Source organism: Salvelinus sp. IW2-2015, unplaced genomic scaffold (genome assembly GCF_002910315.2).
Source record: "Salvelinus sp. IW2-2015 unplaced genomic scaffold, ASM291031v2 Un_scaffold16384, whole genome shotgun sequence".
NCBI classification, from domain to species: Eukaryota; Metazoa; Chordata; class Actinopteri; order Salmoniformes; family Salmonidae; genus Salvelinus; species Salvelinus sp. IW2-2015.
Window position 1 is genome coordinate 101,792 of NW_019957562.1, and position 19,901 is coordinate 121,692.

General features: G+C 42.3%; 1 protein-coding gene across 1 annotated transcript in view; it reads left to right on the forward strand.

Moving 5' to 3' along the window:
* Positions 1-2,180: 2,180 nt before the first annotated feature.
* LOC112080575 (semaphorin-4G) overlaps positions 2,181-19,901 on the forward strand; it is a 40,209-nt gene continuing 22,488 nt past the window's right edge. Inside the window, exons 1-6 of the mRNA XM_070442630.1 lie at positions 2,181-2,428; positions 2,858-2,920; positions 3,138-3,236; positions 14,469-14,562; positions 14,701-14,814; positions 16,297-16,451. Of these exons, the coding sequence (XP_070298731.1) occupies positions 2,231-2,428; positions 2,858-2,920; positions 3,138-3,236; positions 14,469-14,562; positions 14,701-14,814; positions 16,297-16,451 (723 nt within the window). The 5' untranslated portion in view covers positions 2,181-2,230. The remainder of the gene's footprint in view (positions 2,429-2,857; positions 2,921-3,137; positions 3,237-14,468; positions 14,563-14,700; positions 14,815-16,296; positions 16,452-19,901) is intronic.

Here is a 19,901-nt window from a genome sequence, read left to right on the forward strand (position 1 = left end):
TATCCTCCTCCCCCTCTTTTCCTCTCCTCCTTTCCCCCCTCCTCTTCTCCCCCGTTATTCCTCTCCTCCCCCCCCCCTCTCCTTTCTCTGGTGAATTGATGGAGTGTGTCCCAGGCTGCTCGCAGTAATAAGGGAATTTATGTTAATTCGTCCCGCCCATTGATTTACTGGGGACAGAGAACGCTTGTTTCAGTCAATTTGTTACACTCCTTTACTTCTAATAGAGAGTCTATACTGCATCTGTGTGTGGAGCATAGGGGCAGAGTTAAGATACCGGAAAATAGAAAGAATTGGTAAAAACACAGCCTGCTATAGGGTCACAGAAACCATTGTAAAGAGAAAGTATGTGCATAATATTCCAACTATATTACTTTAAGTACAACTTTAAGTACAGCCAGTACAGCCATTCTATGAGGCAAGATGTATACCCTAATACAGGAATAATACCAGACTCAACATAATGTTTTCTTATTCTGAAAAGTGGAAGCATGTACAGTTGAAGTCGGAAGTTTACATACACCTTAGCCAAATACATTTAAAGTCATTTTTTCACAATTCCTGACATTTAATCCTAGTACAAATTCCCTGTCTTAGGTCAGTTTGGATCACCACTTTATTTTAAGAATGTGAAATGTCAGAATAATAGTAGAGAGAATGATTTATTTCAGCTTTTTTTTCATCACATTCCCAGTGGGTCAGAAGTTTACATACACTCAATTAGTATTTGGTAGCATTGCCTTAAAATGTTTAACTTGGGGTCAAATGTTTTGGGTAGCCTTCCACAAGCTTCCCACAATAAGTTGGGTGAATTTTGGCCCATTCCTCCTGACAGAGCTGGTGTGACATTATGTTGTAGGCCTCCTTGCTCGTACACGCTTTTTCAGTTCTGTCCACAAATGTTCTATAGGATTGAGGTCATGGCTTTGTGATGGCCACTCCAATACCTTGACTTTGCTGTCCTTAAGCCATTTTGCCACAACTTTGGAAGTATGGTTGGGGTCATTGTCCATTTGGAAGACCCATTTGCGACCAAGCATTAACTTCCTGACTGATGTCTTGAGATGCTGCTTCAATATATCTACATATTTTTCCTCCCTCACGATGCCAGCTATTTTGTGAAGTGCACCAGTCCCTCCGGCAGCAAAGCACCCCCAACAACATGATGCTGCCACCCGCATGCTTCATGGTTGGGATGGTGTTCTTTGGCTTGCAAGCCTCCCCCTTGTTCCTCCAAACATAACGATGGTCATTATGGCCAAACAGTTTTTGTTTCATCAGACCAGAGGACATTTCTCCAAAAAGTACGATCTTTGTCCCCATGTGCAGTTGCAAACCGTAGTCTGGCTTTTTTATGGCGGTTTTGGAGCAGTGGCTTCTTCCTTGCTGAGTGGCCTTTCAGGTTATGTCGATATAGGACTTGTTTTACTGTGGATTTAGATACTTTTGTACCCGTTTCCTCCAGCATCTTCACAAGGTCCTTTGCTATTGTTCTGGGATTGATTTGCACTTTTCGCACCAAAGTACGTTCATCTCTAGGAGACAGAATGCGTCTCCTTCCTGAGCTGTATGACGGCTGCGTTGTCCCATGGTGTTTATACTTGCGTACTATTGATGGTACAGATGAACGTGGTACCTTCAGGTGTTTGGAAATTGCTCCCAAGGATGAACCAGACTTGTGGAGGTCTACAATTTTTTTCTGAGGTCTTGGCTGATTTTTTTTATTTCCCCATGATGTCAAGCAAAGAGGCACTGAGTTTGAAGGTAGTCCTTGAAATACATCCACAGGTACACGTCCAATTGACTCAAATTATGTCAATTAAATGTAAATGTAATTAGCCTATCAGAAGCTTCTAAAGCCATGACATCATTTTCTGGAATTTTCCAAGCTGTTTAAAGGCACAGTCAATTTAGTGTATGTAAACTTCTGACCCACTGGAATTGTGATACAGTGAATTATAAGTGAAATAATCTGTCTGTAAACAATTGTTGGAAGAATTTCTTGTGTCATGCACAAAGTAGATGTCCTAACCAACTTGCCAAAACTATAGTTTGTTAACAACAAATGTGTGGAGTGGTTGAAAAATTAGTTTTAATGATTCCAACCTAAGTGTATGTAAACTTCCGACTTCAACTGTACCTGTGCTTGGCAGTAGAAATAATATAGGTTTTTCCAGTACCAAAACCATTCTGTGACTTTATTTGACCATTGGAAAACTGTGCAAATACCACAATGCAGGTTCAGTTAAATTGTCTCAGTAAGTTTGTGTGTTTGTTTTCAGGCCTGCTGGGTTGCCAGCGGTTCAGCAGCCCTTCTCAGAACTACAGCACACTGCTACTGGAGGAGGACAATGGGGTGCTGTATGTAGGGGCCAGGGGGGCTCTCTACGCCCTGGACACCACCAACATCTCTACACCTGGCAATCTCACGGTGAGTACCAGCCAGGACGCTAACTTTCCYTTTCGAAGGGCAACAACGTTGTATTGTATTATAACTGGTTAACTGGTTAGCTGGTACAGCACAACATATCATATAACCGATATGTTGCAATGGCAAAACTAACCCTATTTCACAAATCTTTTTCTCTTTCACAACTTTTAAACAGGACAGGCTAATAATAGCCTTAAGGAGATTCAGTAAATCCTATTATAGGTACATTTTTTGCAGTGTGAGTATTGGATTAAATGTAGGGGGCAAATTTACCCACGGGCCAATAGAATAGAATAAAACACAATGATGTAGTTGATGGGAGTAACTGGAGTATTAAAATGGAGTATTCACTGGAGTATTGAAATATTGCCATGGTACACTGCCCCATGCTCCCACTGAGTGGTCATTACTGTTTCCCGATGTTTGCAGATTGATTGGGAAGCTTCGGCAGAGCAGAAGAAGCAGTGTCTCAACAAAGGAAAAGACAATCAGGTATAACCAAAGACGTGTAGCACCCACTGCTCAACACACAAACTCGCTCTCGCTCTCGCTCTCGCTCTCTCTTAGATGGCCCTATCTAGTATAACAATTATGTGGTGTTGTTATTATAATGTGTTCCTGATCAAGAAGGAGTCAAGTGAATGCATTAGCCTTCAAGATTAGGTTGATGTTATATAGATGTATAACCATACTGTTGTGTCTCCTACAGACAGATTGTTACAATCACATCCGCTTCCTGCAGAGGTACAATGAGACTCACCTGTACGTCTGTGGCACGCACGCCTTCAGGCCCCTCTGTGCTTACATAGTAAGAGCTGTCCTTCCTTTTGCTGAGGATTTCCTGGTTTATATTCTGGCTCCCAACAAACTGCCCATAGAGCCCCACTGTGGACACGTCATAATCCCCATAAAACCTAGTGGTCAAACACGGAAATGGTTCCAAACATTTTTTCATCATCCATTTTTCCCAAAGGAGATCTTAGAACCACTTCAAACAAGGTCTGTGTTTCGTGTAGGCTTTCCCTGGCGTGACGTTTTGATAACAGTGTAAATCTCTCTCGGACAAGGTGACTTTTATCAATATATTCAGCTCTATTTACTCTCAGATTCAAAAATGCTAATTAGCATCCAATGAGACGTCCTGCAACACTACAAATCCCTGCAAGCTCCTGCACGTCATCTCTAGTTGACACCTTTGCTGTCAACTAGCTGGCTACTAGCTTCCTTGATCCAAAATGAAAGATATGTTGAAKATTTTCATTTACTGTTCCATATTTAATTTAACTAATATTTGTGGTCTTATTTATGCATTTGGTCTTGTGTCTTGAACATAATACTAACCTAGTAGCAGTCAGATATTTACAATGGGCTACGAATTCTAGGCCAGATTTTTGCAAAGAAGCTAGCTAGCTTCCTAGATTAAATTAGCAAGATCGTTTTCTCCTTCAGCCAGTGGCAGTCTATATTTAATCCGTTATTATTTCTGCCATCTATATGAARGAGGTGAAATCTATTTCAATTCATGGTGTCAGAATGCACTGCTATATTTTAAGAAATTCAGATCTAACTTGTTGCAGATTCAAAACCAGATTAACTCATTGCAGAATGCATCCATAATCACGAATGAATAAGCATATTTATTTGACAAGAATAGACCTAGTCACCCATCAATCACGTCAAACACCCGAACTCCAACAATTACATCAATTAAATAAATCTAAATAGTAAACAATGCATACATATGCCTTTCATACATAACATATAAACATCTGACTTGAAGTAAAAATTACATTATTTATTCATCAATGCCAGAAACCTGGGACATTGAAGAGCACCATATTAATTATTATTACTAACTTATCCAAGAGCGCACAGATTCTTCTGCTTTTCCATTTCAGGAATTAGACCAAAATGTAAAACAGCATATTGTGATTTTCYGMGGGTGAGTTACAAATGGAGAAACAACTGGGTGTGTAAGATATGTTTAATATAAAATGCTAGCTGAACTCCAGCAGAATGAGAAACGGACTCAAAACAAGGAAGCCATGCCTACACGCAGCTGTATCAACACCCTTCTTGTCAATTTAACAGGTCCATGTTGCCGCTGTCAATTGTGACCAGCCCGTTTAACACTGCATTCAGTCTGAACCCTAGAATAAGCAGGAGAACGGCATTACACAAGCGGYAAAAAAGGTAGCAAAAACAGTACACCACAGCACTTTAAAAACGATGTAATCACATCAAAAGTAGCAGTGAWGGAAGCAGCATAGGGAAATTGGGCAATTGGTAGGGTGGGTTTATAGAGATAAGATGGAGAGTTCCAAAGTGTGTGAAGTTGAGGGACCATCGGGCATAAAAGGCATAGTCTGGAATAAGGGGTAGCTAGAGGGATGGTTGGTCATGGAATAAACATKAAATGGGGTGCTGGATTGTTTCTGTACCCCTTTTAGGTCATTGTCACAAAAATCCGGGCCAATGTCCGGTCATAATCGGGGTCTCAGCGTTGTCCATCGTAGTCATTCTGTCAGTTGCAGCATTCATATCATGGTCATTGTGTGTATGTGAATCACAACATTAAAGACGATGAGTGACCACAGCATTTCAACAAATTGAGCCATACACAACATAACTTAAGGCCAGTCACCACAGAATGAAATGACATTCTTGCATCTACCTTTCAATTTTGAGATTTGTTGGTGTTTTGGTCCATTAATATTAGTATTTTCAAAAAGTAAACATAAAAATGACAAAAACTTGATGAAAATGTATATTTTCTTAAGTTTATCATCATTATCCTTCATCAACATTTTAATGAGTTTGAAACACTTAAAAAAATGGACATACATCAATGATTTCAAATCTCACTCATTAAATGACACATAATTTAAAGCCCATTTCATAGAGATTGTTACAAACTGGACTATATTTAGTAACTTACTTTGAACAGATGGTTATTGGGTCACAGAGGGGTTGGGTTAAATGCGGAAGACACATTTCAGTTGAATACATTCAGTTGGACAACTGACTAGGCAACTAGGTTGCCTTTTCTCTTTCCCCTTTCTAAATAGGCGTTTGGTAGTCTAAATTCAGTGTACTTGTCTTTCACTGCAATTTCCCGAAAGGCAGACTCTTCCCACACGCCAACTKATTTTTCTCAGCTTCAGAAGCATCTGAATWGATATGTTCTCCAGACCTGCCTAGAGGGAATTGTTGATATGCTTATTTATTTATATTCTAGATTACATTTTCTATGGAAAAATATGCCAAAAATGCATTTTACACACATGTCTTCAGTATTTTACAGATAGATCTGCTCTGGACATGTTCCATCATGGAGTGTCTTAACAAAATTCAATTTAAATATTTAGGCTGACTTCATCCAGTGTCCTGAAAAATGGATTTGCGCGATATGGAAATATTAGCATATTTAATGAGATATCACCTCATTTGCATATTTGAATAACATATTTCAGAAAATGTTTAATATAAAATATTCCGAAATTTGTGTCTACATTTAACTGGTAAAAGTTGATTGTGATATGATTAAGGGGGGAAAAGTACCCTATGAGGGTGTGGTGCCTGGCCTTAAGCATTGAAGACAGCATTTTGTTGACACGATGTCAATCAATCAATCAATCAAATGTATTTATAAAGCCCTTCTTACATCAGCTGATGTCACAAAGTGCTGTACAGAAACCCAGCCTAAAACCCCAAACAGCAAGCAATGCAGGTGTAGAAGCACGGTGACTAGGAAAAGGAAAAACTCCCTAGAAAGGCCAGAACCTAGGAAGAAACCTAGAGAAGAACCAGGCTATGAGGGGTGGCCAGTCCTCTTCTGGCTGTGCCGGGTGGAGATTATAACAGAACATGGCCAAGATGTTCAAATGTTCATTGATGACCAGCGGGGTCAAATAATAATAATCACAATGGTTGTCGAGGGTGCAACAGGTTAGCACCTCAGGAGTAAATGTCAGTTGGCTTTTCATTGCCGATCATTAAGAGTATGTCTACCGCTCCTGCGGTCTCTAGAGAGTTGAAAACAGCAGGTCTGGGACAGGTAGCACCTCCGGTGAACAGGTCAGGGTTCCATAGCCGCGGGCAGAACAGTTGAAACTGGAGCYGCAGCACGGCCAGGTGGACTGGGGACAGCAAGGAGTCATCAGGCCAGGTAGTCCTGAGGCATGGTCCMAGGGCTCAGGTCCTCCGAGAGAAAGAYAGAACWAGAGAGAGCACACTTAAATTCACACAGGACACCGGATAAACAGGAGAAATACTCCAGATATAACAGACTGACCCTAGTCCCCCGACACATAAACTACTGCAGGCTGAGACAGGAGGGGTCGGGAGTCTCTGTGGCCCCATCCAACGATACCCCCGGACAGGGCCAAACAGGCAGGATATAACCCCACCCACTTTGTCAAAGCACAGCCCCCACACCACTAGAGGGATATCTTCAAACCACCAACTTACCATCCTGAGACAAGGCCGAGTATAGCCCACAAAGATCTCTGCCGAGGCACAACCCAAGCGGGGGCGCCAACCCGGACAGGAAGATCACGTCAGTGACTCAACCCACTCATGTGACGCACCCCTCCTAGGGACGGCTTGGAAGAGCACCAGTAAGCCAGTGACTCAGCCCCTGTAATAGGGTTAGAGGCAGAGAATCCCAGTGGAGAGAGGGGAACCGGCCAGGTTGAGACCGAGTCTGCATCTCTCACATGGGTAGGCAGACCATTCCATAAAAATTGAGCTCTATAGGAGAAAGTCCTGCCTCCAGCTGTTTGCTTATAAATTCTGGGGACAATAAGGAGGCTTGCGTCTTGTGACCGTAGCGTACGTGTAGGTATGTACGGCAGGACCAAATCGGAAAGATAGGTAGGAGCAAGCCCATGTAATGCTTTGTAGGTTAGCAGTAAAACCTTGAAATCAGCCCTTGCCTTAACTTGTTACGGCTAGACGTTCCGCTAGCGGAACCCCTCGACAACATCCGGTGAAATGGCAGAGCGCCAAATTCAAATTAAATTACTATAAATATTAAACTTTCATGAAATCACACATGCAATACACCAAATTAAAGCTACACTTGTTAATCCAGCCAACGTGTCAGATTTCAAAAAGGTTTACGGCGAAAGCAAACCATGCGATTATCTGAGGATAGCACCCCACCAAACAAACACATGACATTCATATTTCAACCCGCCAGGCGCGACACAAAATGCAGAAATGACGATATAATTCATGCCTTACCTTTGAAGATCTTCTTTTGTTGGCACAAATTGTCTTTTTSTTCGATTAATTCCGTRGTTATATCTCCAAAATMTCCATTTATTTGGCGCGTTCGATCCAGAAAAACACCGGTTCCAACTCGCGCAACATGACTACAAAATATCTAATAACTTACCTGTAAACTTGTTCCAAACATTTCAAACAACTTTCCTAATACAACTTTAGGTATTTTTTTACGTGAATAATCAATAAAATTTAAGACGGGATAAACTGCGTTCAATAGCGGATAAAAACAAAGTGGAGCGAGCGTTCAGGTCGCGCGCCCCTAACAAACAGTACACTTCACTCGACCCTCGTTCTGAACAGCCCTCTACTTCTTCATTTCTCAAAGGAAAAACATCAACCAATTTCTAAAGACTGTTGACATCCAGTGGAAGCGATAAAAACTGCAAGCAAGTGCCACAGAAATCTAGATCCCCATAGAAAKCWCATTGAAAAGAGAGTGACCTCAATTTCTTTTCCTGGATGGATTTTTCTCAGGTTTTCGCCTGACATATCAGTTATGTTATACTCACAGACATTATTCAAACAGTTTTAGAAACTTTAGAGTGTTTTCTATCTAAATCTACCAATGATATCCAATAAAACTTCCGGTGCCGACAGAGATGGCCGCCTCGCTTCGCGTTCCTAGGAAACTATGCAGTATTTCGTTTTTTWATGTGTTATTTCTTACATTGTTACCCCAGGTAATCTTAGGTTTTATTACATACAGTCGGGAGGAACTATTGGATATAAGAGCAACGTCAACTCACCAAAATTACGACCAGGAATACGACTTTCCCGAAGCGGATCCTCTGTTTGGCCTACCACCCAGGACAATGGATCGGATCCCAGCCGGCGACACAAAACAACGATGCCGTAGAAGAAGGGGCAGACTGAGCGGTCTTCTGGTCAGGCTCCGTAGACGGGCACATCGCGCACCGCTCCCGAGCATACTACTCGCCAATGTCCAGTCTCTTGACAACAAGGTAGACGAAATCCGAGCAAGGGTAGCATTCCAGAGAGACATCCGAGACTGTAACGTTCTTTGTTTCACGGAAACATGGCTCACTCGAGACACGCTATCTGAGTCGGTACAGCCACCTGGTTTCTTCACGCATCGCGCGGACAGAAACAAGCATCTCTCTGGTAAGACGAAAGGCGGGGTGTAATGCCTTATGATTAACGAGACGTGGTGTGATCATAACAACATACAGGAACTCAAGTCCTTTTGTTTACCTGACTTAGAATTACTCACAATCAAATGCCGACCGATTATCTACCAAGAGAATTCTCTTTGATCATAATCACAGTCGTGTATATTCCCCCCAAGCAGACACATCGACGGCCCTGAAAGAACTTCATTGGACTCTCTATGTAAACTGGAAACCACATATCCCGAGGCTGCATTTATTGTAGCCGGGGATTTTAACAAGGCTAATCTGAAAACAAGGCTCCCCAAATTCTATCAGCATATTGATTGTGCTTCCAGGGCTGGCAAAACCCTAGACCACTGTTATTCTAACTTCCGCGACACATATAAGGCCCTCCCCCGCCCTCCTTTCGGAAAAGCTGACCACGACTCCATTTTGTTGCTCCCAGCCTATAGACAGAAACTAAAACAGGAAGCTCCCGCACTCAGGTCTGTTCAACGCTTGTCCGACCAATCGGATTCCACGCTTCAAGATTGCTTCGATCACGTGGACTGGGATATGTTCTGCATTGCGGCGAACAACAACATTGACGAATACGCTGATTCGGTGTGCGAGTTTATTAACAAGTGCATCGGTGATGTTGTACCCACAGCATCTATTAAAACATTCCCCAACCAGAAACCGTGGATTGATGGCAGCAGTCGCGCAAAACTGAACGCGCGAACCACTGCTTTTAATCAGGGCAAGGTGACTGGAAAAATGACCTAATACAAACAGTGTAGCTATTCCCTCCGCAAAGCAATCAAACAAGCTAAGCGTCAGTACAGAGACAAAGTGGAGTCYCAATTCAACGGCTCAGACACGAGAGGTATGTGGGTCTACAGGGTCTACAGTCAATCACGGATTACAAAAGAAAAACCAGCCCCGTCGCGGATCACGATGCCTTGCTCCCAGACAGACTAAACAACTTTTTTGCTCGAGGACAATACAGTGCCACTGACACGGCCCGCTACCAAAACCTGCGGGCTCTCCTTCACTGTAGCCAACGTGAGTAAAACATTTAAACGTGTTAACCCTCGCAAGGCTGCAGGCCCAGACGGGATCCCCGGCCGCGTCCTCAGAGCCTTATCCCAGTCTGCTGTCCCCACATGCTTCAAGAGGGCCACCATTGTTCCTGTTCCCAAGAAAGCTAAGGTAACTCAGCTAAATGACCACCACCCTGTAGCACTCACTTCCGTCATCATGAAGTGCTTTGAGAGACTAGTCAAGGACCATATCACCTCCACCCTACCTGACACCCTAGACCCACTCCAATTTGCTTACCGCCCCAATAGYTCCACAGACGACGCAATCGCCATCACACTGTACACTGCCCTAACCCATCTGGACAAGAGGAATACCTATGTAAGAATGCTGTTCATCGATTACAGCTCAGCATTTGACACCATAGTACCCTCCAAACTCGTCATTAAGCTCGAGACCCTGGGTCTCGACCCCGCCCTGTGCAACTGGGTACTGGACTTCCTGACGGGCCGCCCCCAGGTGGTGAGGGTAGGTAACAACATCTCCACCCTGCTGATCCTCAACACTGGGTTCCCACAAGGGTGCGTTCTCAGCCCTCTCCTGTACTCCCTGTTCACCAACGACTGCTTGGCCATGCACGCCTCCAACTCAATAATCAAGTTTGCAGACGACACTATAGTGGTAAACTTGATTACCAACAACGACGAGACGGCCTACAGGGAGGAGGTGAGGGCCCTCGGAGTGTGGTGTCAGGAAAATAACCTCACACTTAATGTCAACAACACAAAGGAGATGATCGTGGACTTCAGGAAACAGCAGAGAGAGCAGCCCCCTATCTACATTGACGGGACAGTAGTGGAGAGGGTGGAGAGTTTTAAGTTTCTTCTGGGCGTACACATCATGGACAAACTGAAATGGTCCACCCACACAGACAGCGTAGTGAAGAAGGCGCAGCAGCGCCTCTTCAACCTCAGGAGGCTGAAGAAATTCGGCTTGTCACCAAAAACACTCACAAACTTTTACAGATGCACAATCGAGAGCATCCTGTCGGGCTGTATCACCGCCTGGTACGGCAGCTGCTCCGCCCATAACCGGAAGGCTTTCCAGAGGGTAGTGAGGTCTGTACAACGCATCACCGGGTGCAAACTCCTGCCCTCCAGGACACCTACACCACCCGATGTCACAGGAAGGCCAAAAAGATCATCAAGGACAACAACCCCGAGCCACTGCCTGTTCACCCCGCTATCATCCAGAAGGCGAGGTCAGTACAGGTGCATCAAAGCAGGGACCGAGAGACTGAAAAACAGCTTCTATCTCAAGGCCATCAGACTGTTAAACAGCCATCACTAACATTGAGTGGCTGCTGCCAACATACTGACTCAACTCCAGCCACTTTAATAATGGAAAATGTATGTAATCATCACTAGCCACTTTATATTATATAATGTTTACTTACTCTGCATTACTCATTCTCATATGTATATACTGTACTCTATACCATCTACTGCATCTTGCCATCTTGATGTAATTAAATGTATCACTAGCCACTTTAAACAATGCCACTTTATATAATGTTTTCATACCCTACATTACTCATCTCATATGTATATACTGTACGCTATACCATCTAATGCATCTTGCCATCTTGATGTAATGTATCACTAGCCACTTTAAACAATYCCGCTTTATATGTTTTCATACCCTACATTACTCATCTCATATGTATATACTGTACTCTATACCATCTACTGCATCTTGCCTATGCCGTTCGGCCATCACTCATTTATATATTTTTATATACATATTCGTATTCATTCCTTTACACTTGTGTTTATAAGGTAGTTGTTGTGAAATTGTTAGGTTATATTACTTGTTAGATATTACTGCATGGTTGGAACTAGAGCGCAAGCAMTTCGCTACACTCGCATTAATACCTGCTAACCATGTGTATGTGACAAATACATTTGATTTGATTTGATTCCTAGCTTCTGGGCCTGAGTAGCAGGCAGTTTACTTTGGGCACACTTTTCATCCGGAAGTGAAAATACTCCCCCCTAGCCCGAAGAGGTTTTAACAGGAAGCCAGTGTAGAGAGGCTAGCACTTGAGTAATATGATCAAATTTTGGGGTTCTAGTCAAGATTCTAGCAGCTGTGTTAAGTACTAACTGAAGTTTATTTAGTGCTTTATCCAGGTAACCGGAAAGTAGAGCATTGCAGTAGTCTAACCTAGAAGTGACAAAAGCATGGACTATGTCTACTGTGTGTGAATGATGAAAGTATCTTACCCTAGCTGGAGTTCCATTTGAGTGTGTGGTCACTTAGGCCTGCACATCAACCAGTACTGGGACCATTGAAGACTTTGGATACATGCTCTCAAAGTGCTGCTTGAATGTCTTCGGGTCTGCGTCTATAAAGGTCAAGTACAAAWTGAATTAAGTTAACAATCTGTGGCTAAGATTGAATTCAAAGTTGACACAAATGATAAACTGAGRAATACGATGCAACAAATTACTACACAAATTACTACCACAAAGGCCAGTACATTAATTTACAAATAGATAGGACAGGGCAGGTGTGGACCAGTGATGCCTTGGCTGCAGTCTTCTGGTCTGCAGCCGCTCCCTTTATCTTCGCCAACCATCGCCTTGGCATCAGTCAACAAGTTCAACTTGAGAGTGGAGCGTGCGTTATATATCAATAACATCTACAGTATATGAATCCACCCCTGATTACAAAGCATACCTGATTACAAATCATAGCCTATCGCTGTGATTTGTTATGTTGATTATCAGGTGTTAGAGTTGGGCTGGGACAAAACCCTTCACACACTCCTCTTCTGGACTTCCTGCAATGACTGGAATATTACAGGAAGTGGAAACAGCTTTCCAAGTGGAGGTGATAAGACTCAGGCTCACCCATTGGTTCTGGAATAATGTTGGCAATTTGGCATCAATAACATGACAGTAATTCTACCTCAAAAACAAATGTGTGAATACCAATTCATTTAAAACCCACCAATGCAAATAGGACTAAATAAGGTTACATTACCTTTCCTTGTAGCTATACTAGTAATCTGCTGTCCAGAGGGTAACAGCAAACAGATCAATGTCTTCCTGCAGTAAAGTAAGCACACTGTTGCCTCAAGACTAGCTAGATTACAGGTATTGTGTAAATTCAAAACTTGCCCTAGACAGTTCACAGAATTGTRAAATTAAACAAATTTACCCAATTTACTCATTACTAAATTTAGCTAACATTAGATAGTTAATCCAGATATTCTTACCTTTGCTTCGATTTGGCAGTCTCGTCCAGATCATCATGGCCCTGGTGAGTGACGTGAAGCTTGAGACAGGCATTTGTAGTTGTGTATGATAGCCACATTAGCAGCTAATTAATGTTTCATTTTTGGGGAATAAATACAGGGTTTATATATTGATAAAAGTCACGTTGTCCTAGATAGATTTACACGGTTGTCAAAACATCACACCAGGCAGTGGTGCAAAGTACTTAGGTAAAAATACTTAGTTTTTGGGGTATCTGTACTTTACTTTACTATTTATATTTTTGACAACTGACAACTTACTTTTCCTTCACTATATTCCGAAAGAAAATTATGTACTTTTTACTCCATACATTATATTCCGAAAGAAAATGATGTACTTTTTACTCCATACATTTTCCCTGACACCCAAAAGTACTCATTACATTTTGAATGCTTACCAGGACAGGAAAATGGTCACASACTTATCAAGTTAACATCCCTGGTCAATTTCTACTGCCTCTGTGATGTCAGTGTTGGAGTGTGCCCATGGCTKTCTGTAAATGAAAAAAAAGAAAATTATGTTTTCTGGTTTGCTAAATATAAGGAATTTGAAATTATTTATACTTGTACTTTTACTTTTGTTAATTAAGTATATTTTAGCAATTACATTTACTTTTGATACTTCAGTATACTTAAAACGAAATACTTTGACTTTTACTCAAGTATAATTTTACTGGGTGACTTTCACTTTTACTAAGTCATTTTCTATTAAGGTATCTTCACTTTTACTCAAGTATGACAATTTACTCAAGTATGACTTTGGGTACTTTTTTGACCACTGAAGCCAGGGTAAGCCTACACAAAAGGGGCGGCAGGTAGCCTAGTGGTTAGAGTGTCGGACTTGTAACCTAAAGGTTGGAAGATCAAATCGCRGAGCTGACAAGGTAAAAATCTGTCGTTCTACCCCTGAACAAGGCAGTTAACCCAGTTAGGATGTCATTGAAAATAAGAAATTGTTCTTACTGACTTGCCTAAAGGTAAAATACATTTWAAAAAACACAGCCCTTATTTTGTAAGTAAGCATTTCACTGTTGTATTTGGCGCATGTGACAAATACACTTTGATTTGATTATTTTAAGTGTTTCTAAAATACCTTATGGGAAAATTAAGGGTGTAAAATCGATTGGAACCATTTCRGTGTTTGACCGCTAGGTTTTATGGGTATTATGATTCATACTGTGCTCTATTAGCATGCTGGGTTACCTGCTTTGGTGATGGTTTTGATTTATATTCCCCTACTGTAGTTATTGATCCTCTCTCTTCTCTTTTCTATCAGGATGTGGAACGCTTCAGTTTCTCCTCTGGCTTCGAAGAGGGCAGGGACAGGTGTCCCTGCGACCCAGCCAAGGGCTACACTGGCCTCCTTGTGGGTAAGAACCCTAATCTACCCCCTGGGCTGCACTATTTTGCCCTAACCCACCACTAAGAATGAACTGAGAGAAACTCATCTATCCCCTGTTCTGTGTTCTCTCTCTTTGATCCCTCCATCTCTCTGGTCCTGATTGCAGACGGTGAGATGTTCTCAGCCTCCCAGTATGAGTTCCGCAGCTCTCCGGATGTCCGTCGGAACTTCCCTTTCCCCACTCTGAGGACAGAGGAGGCCCCCACCAGATGGCTGCTGGGTAAAGAGAGGCTGTCTTATAGACATTGGTTTCATTTTGTGGTTAGATCCCATAGACATTAAAACCAGTAGATAGTGACAGTGCTGACGTTATCCGCGTATTTCTATAGAAAACTCCTGATGGGCAGAAGCATTTGAATTTGAAACGRGCCATATTGCTGAATGGGGCTGAATGGCACCAAAAACTATCTAAGGATCATGGTGAAAGTGGCCATAACTAGCAAAAGATCAAGGTCAATATAGTCATTTTTATCCTGCCTGATAGAGTTAACCTTAACGTCTATGGAGCCTTCTCGTAGCCTGCTGGTCCGTGATTGGTCTGTGTCAGCATGTGGTCCTGTGTGACGACAAATGTTGTAGTCAGAAGGGATCACTATTTACTTAAATGTCTCAATTTGTAGGGAACTTTATTCACCTTGGGGAGCCCAAAACGTCCATCTAAAAAAAATTGGTGTGCCAGTGTTCTGGCGATTGTAATTTATATAGGCTGTCTAGGGCAGACCAGGTTTTTTGGCACCACTAGGTTGCTACGCAGTAGCTGACCAACAGAGCTCTTGACTTCACGCTCCAGACCGGACCAGGGGCATAGCCAGAAATTCGTTTGTGTGTGGAGAAGCATTTTTGTAATAATAATGTATTTTGTTTTAGTTTTTGCTCAATCTGATTGGGTGTGCCTGGCAGGGCCTGGCTCCCCAGTGGGTGGGCCTGTGTCCACCCAGACCCACCCATGCCTACGCCCCTGAACCGGACACTGTGGTCCTGCTTGATCCCTACAGCTATGCAATTTTGGAATACCAATGTAAACTGTAATTCTGATACATTATACTACAACTATGTGGTACTAAGCAGACCTGGGTTCAAATACATGCATATTTAAATATTTGTATTTGAAATACTTYTTTTCTGTGTATTTGAGTATTTTCAAATTTACTGGCCAAATCAACTATTTCTATTTTTCGGGGTCCCCTTGGGCTGTCCTGAACATGCAAGTCAAACTGGGTGGGGGCTTCAATGGGTAAAGTATTAGTATTTGAAAATACACTACTTCAAATAGAGTTAGTTGTAAATACATGACAATACATTCCAATTTCCAAATACATTCCGGCAATATTGAACTACTTATATTTTCAAATAAACTTTGTCTAAATAATTGTTTTGAAATGTATATGAAAGTCATTAAAATGCAGTAAATATTATCAAATCAAATTATTTGAACCCAAGTGTGGTACTAACTGTGGTACTGGCTGAAAATATAGGGCATTTAATATTCATTCCTTCATAATACAAGCTCTGCCTTCATCTTAGCATACTCTAATTCATATACTGTGGTTATCCTTGCTTTCCACCTACATTATCCTCTGTATCAGTAGGTGGCATGGTATGAGGATTACAATAACATTAATCTCTCCATAGTATGTGCTTTGCCAGGAGTTGGACAGAATGTACACAGTGTGATGATCTGTTTTTGTTATTGTGTGAGCAGAGGCGGACTTTGTGGGCTCGGCGCTGCTGAAGGAGAGTGTCAACAGCTCAGTGGGCGACGACGACAAGATCTACTTCTTCTTCACGGAGAGGAACCAGGAGCAGATGGCCTACCCCAGCCAGACCAGGGTGGCACGGGTGGCCCGCATCTGCAAGGTAGGCCTGAAGGGGGACATGTGTTATGGCATTAGGGGTTGCCCAACTCAATGGAGGGAGAAAGCAGAGAAATGGCTCAATAGCTGCAATGGAATGAATGGAACGGTATCAAACACAAGGAAACTCGAGGTMACTTGCGTAACCCAGGTTCTCTGGTATTATGAGTGAGATATCTCACATGTGGGACTCACCTCAATCTCAGAAGCTTGAAGAACCAATTACACACGTACTGCCAAACCCTAAGGTCTGAAGAACTGCTGCTTGGCGAAGCATATCAAGCTAGCCAGATTTCCTTGACAGTTTGAACACAGCCCGCGACGCGGTTAGCCCTTGTGGTTGGGACCGCGGATATTCGCGGGCTTGTGGCTGATTTAAATCCCAGCTGTTTGTTGCTSWTTCCAACGGCCCTGCGAGCTGTGCTGGCTGGAACTGCGTGGAGTACCAGCGTTAGACTACGTCGCTACCAATGACAAAGGCCAACGCCATTGGGAATACCGTTGAGGACAGTGGTGTCTCTCTATCACAGGTGAAGGATCTTTTGAATGAACAAAAAMAGTTATACAAGCAGTTGTCACAACAACAAGAAAATAGCTTCAGGTGTGTCCAAATACTGGTGGAGTCAACTAATAAAAGAATGGACGATCTGACCAGAGAGTTCCAGGACCTGAAGAATAGTGTTCAGTTCTCCCAGGGTCAGCTCAATGAGTTTAAACAGGAGAACGGCCAGATGACCACAATCTGTAAGTCATTGAGAAAGGACATCAGCTCTGTATGATAACAATAACGGAGATATCAGATCTCGAGGGACAATCAATGCGGAACAATATTGTTGTGGATGGYATTGCAAAATCTCCACATGAGACCTGGATGGAGTCTGAGGACAAAGTGAGGGAAATMATCAATGAGAAACTGAATATGAACCACCGGTAGATTGAGGTTGAGCGTGCCCACAGGACTGTAAAACTCACCACCGGCCCAGGTGATAGGCCCAGGCCGATAGTGGTCAAGTTCCTGAGGTTCAAGGACAAGGTAGCTGTTCTGAAAAGGGCCAAGAACTTGAGAGGAACGTATATCTTCCTCAACGAGGACTATCCTGAAGCTGTGCGCCAGAAGAGGAAAGAACTGATCTCATCTGTTAAAACTGCCAGAGTGCATGCGGACATTGCTTACATCCGCCAGGCTCATTGTACACCCTCCCTKCCAAAAGCCTGGAAGTCATCAGAGAGCCAAGCCTGTGGGTTCGTAGCTTCAACTCCTCAGCACACACACACAGACTTACACACACCAACTGGTTGATGGACTGCTGAATAATGTTTTTTTTCTTGCTTTGTTTGCTCTTTTTCATATTATGTATATCTCTGATAAGTTACCCAGGAAAGGGCTAAAATGAGCCCATATTAATATATGTAGCCTTAGAAATAAATGTAATGAAATCAATAATTTGCTAACACCAGATAACATGAATATATTAGCCATTTCTGAGACTCACTTAGATAATTCCTTTGATGATACAGCAGTAYCAATACAAGGATCTAACATCTACAGAAGATACAGGAATGCCTATGGGGGAGGTGTTGCTGTATATATTCAGAACCGTATCCCTGTAATGCTTAAAGAATATATAATTTCAAGTGTTATTGAAGTGCTGTGGTTGCAGGTTCACCTGCCTTTAAAAAAAACTTTTACTCTCTTGGGCACCCTATGGGCTTGGGCCCAGCCCCCGACTCACACAATTGACCAGTCACATTTATTTATTATGCAGTTTATTTAAATTGTTTTATTAATCAGTTACCCAATTAAGGCAGGGCCCCTAAGTTACCCACGTGTGCCCCAACCTCCTCTCCTCCTCTCATCTGACGATAAGCAGGATGGCAGCAGGCAGCAGCAGGCTGTCTACACTCATTAAGAGTGGGGCGGCAGGWAGTCTAGTGGTTAGAGCGTTGGGCCAGTAACTGAAAGGTTGCTGGATCGAATCCCCGAGCTGACAAGGTGAAAATCGGTCGTTCTGTGCCTGAACAGGGCAGTTAACCCACTGTTCTCCGGTAGGCTATCACTGTAAATAAGAAATTGTTCTTAACTGACTTGCCAGGTTAAATAAAAATATATAAATAAAGTGACTATGCATAGACAATAAACACTGTAAATAAGAAATTGTTCTTAACTGACTTGCCAGGTTAAATAAAAATATATAAATGAAGTGACTATGCATAGACAATAAACAGAGAGTAGCAGCAGTGTAAAAAGAGGGTGGGGGAGGACAATATATGATCAATACAAGTGGATGTCACAGACCCAACACTATTGGTATGCACTCTACGCATGCTGCTATTTAGTAGAGTGATAACCTGATTCATATTCAGGGCTGGACTAATGCAGAGGCTTGCCGGGTCCCAAGATGAAGCAAAGAAAAAAAAATTGTTATAAAAATAAAGGAATATATTATATGTGTAATATAGAGTATATATATATATTTTTAACTGCAACCGCAGGAAGATTCAGAAGCCCGCCCTTTTTTTATTGAATCTTTAAGTCAGTTAAGAACAAATTCTTATTTACAATGACGGCCAAACCTTAAACCAGACGACGCTGGGCCAATTGTGCACCGCCCTAAATCATAGCCAGTTGTGATACAGCCTGGAATCAAACCAGGGTTTGTAGTGACGCCTCTAGTACTGAGATGCAGTGTCTTAGTCCGCTGCGCCACTCGGGAGCCCCAAAACTCTACCTACACTACAGTTCAAAAGTTTGGGGTCACTTAGAAATGTCTTTGTTTTTGAAAGAAAAGCATTTTTTTGTCCATTAAAATAACATCAAATTGATCAGAAATACAGTTTAGACCTTGTTAATGTTGTAAATGACTATTGTAGCTGGAAACTGATTTTTAATGGAATATCTACATAGGTGTACAGAGGCCCATTATCAGTCACCATCACTCCTGTGTTCCAATGGCACGTTGTGTTAGCTAATCCAAGTTTATKATTTTAAATGGCTAATTGATCATTAGAAAACCCTTTTGCAATTAAGTTGCATAGCTGAAAACTGTTGTTCTGATTAAAAAAGCAATAAAACTGGCCTTTAGACTAGTTGAATATCTGGAGCATCGGCATTTGTGGGTTTGATTACAGGSTCAAAATGTCCAGAAACAAAGCACTTTCTTCTGATGCTCACCAGTCTATTCTTGTTCTGAGAAATTAAGGCTATTCCATGCGAGAAATTGCCAAGAAACTGAAGATCTCGTACAACGCTGTGTACTACTCCCTTCACAGAACAGCGCAAACTGGCTCTAACCAGAATATAAATAGGAGTGGGAGGCCCCGGAGCACAACTGAGCAAGAAGACAAGTACATTAGCGGGTCTAGTTTGAGAAATATACGCCTCAAAAGTCCTCAACTGGCAGCTTCATTAAATAGTACCCACAAAACACCAGTCTCAACGTCAACAGTGAAGAGG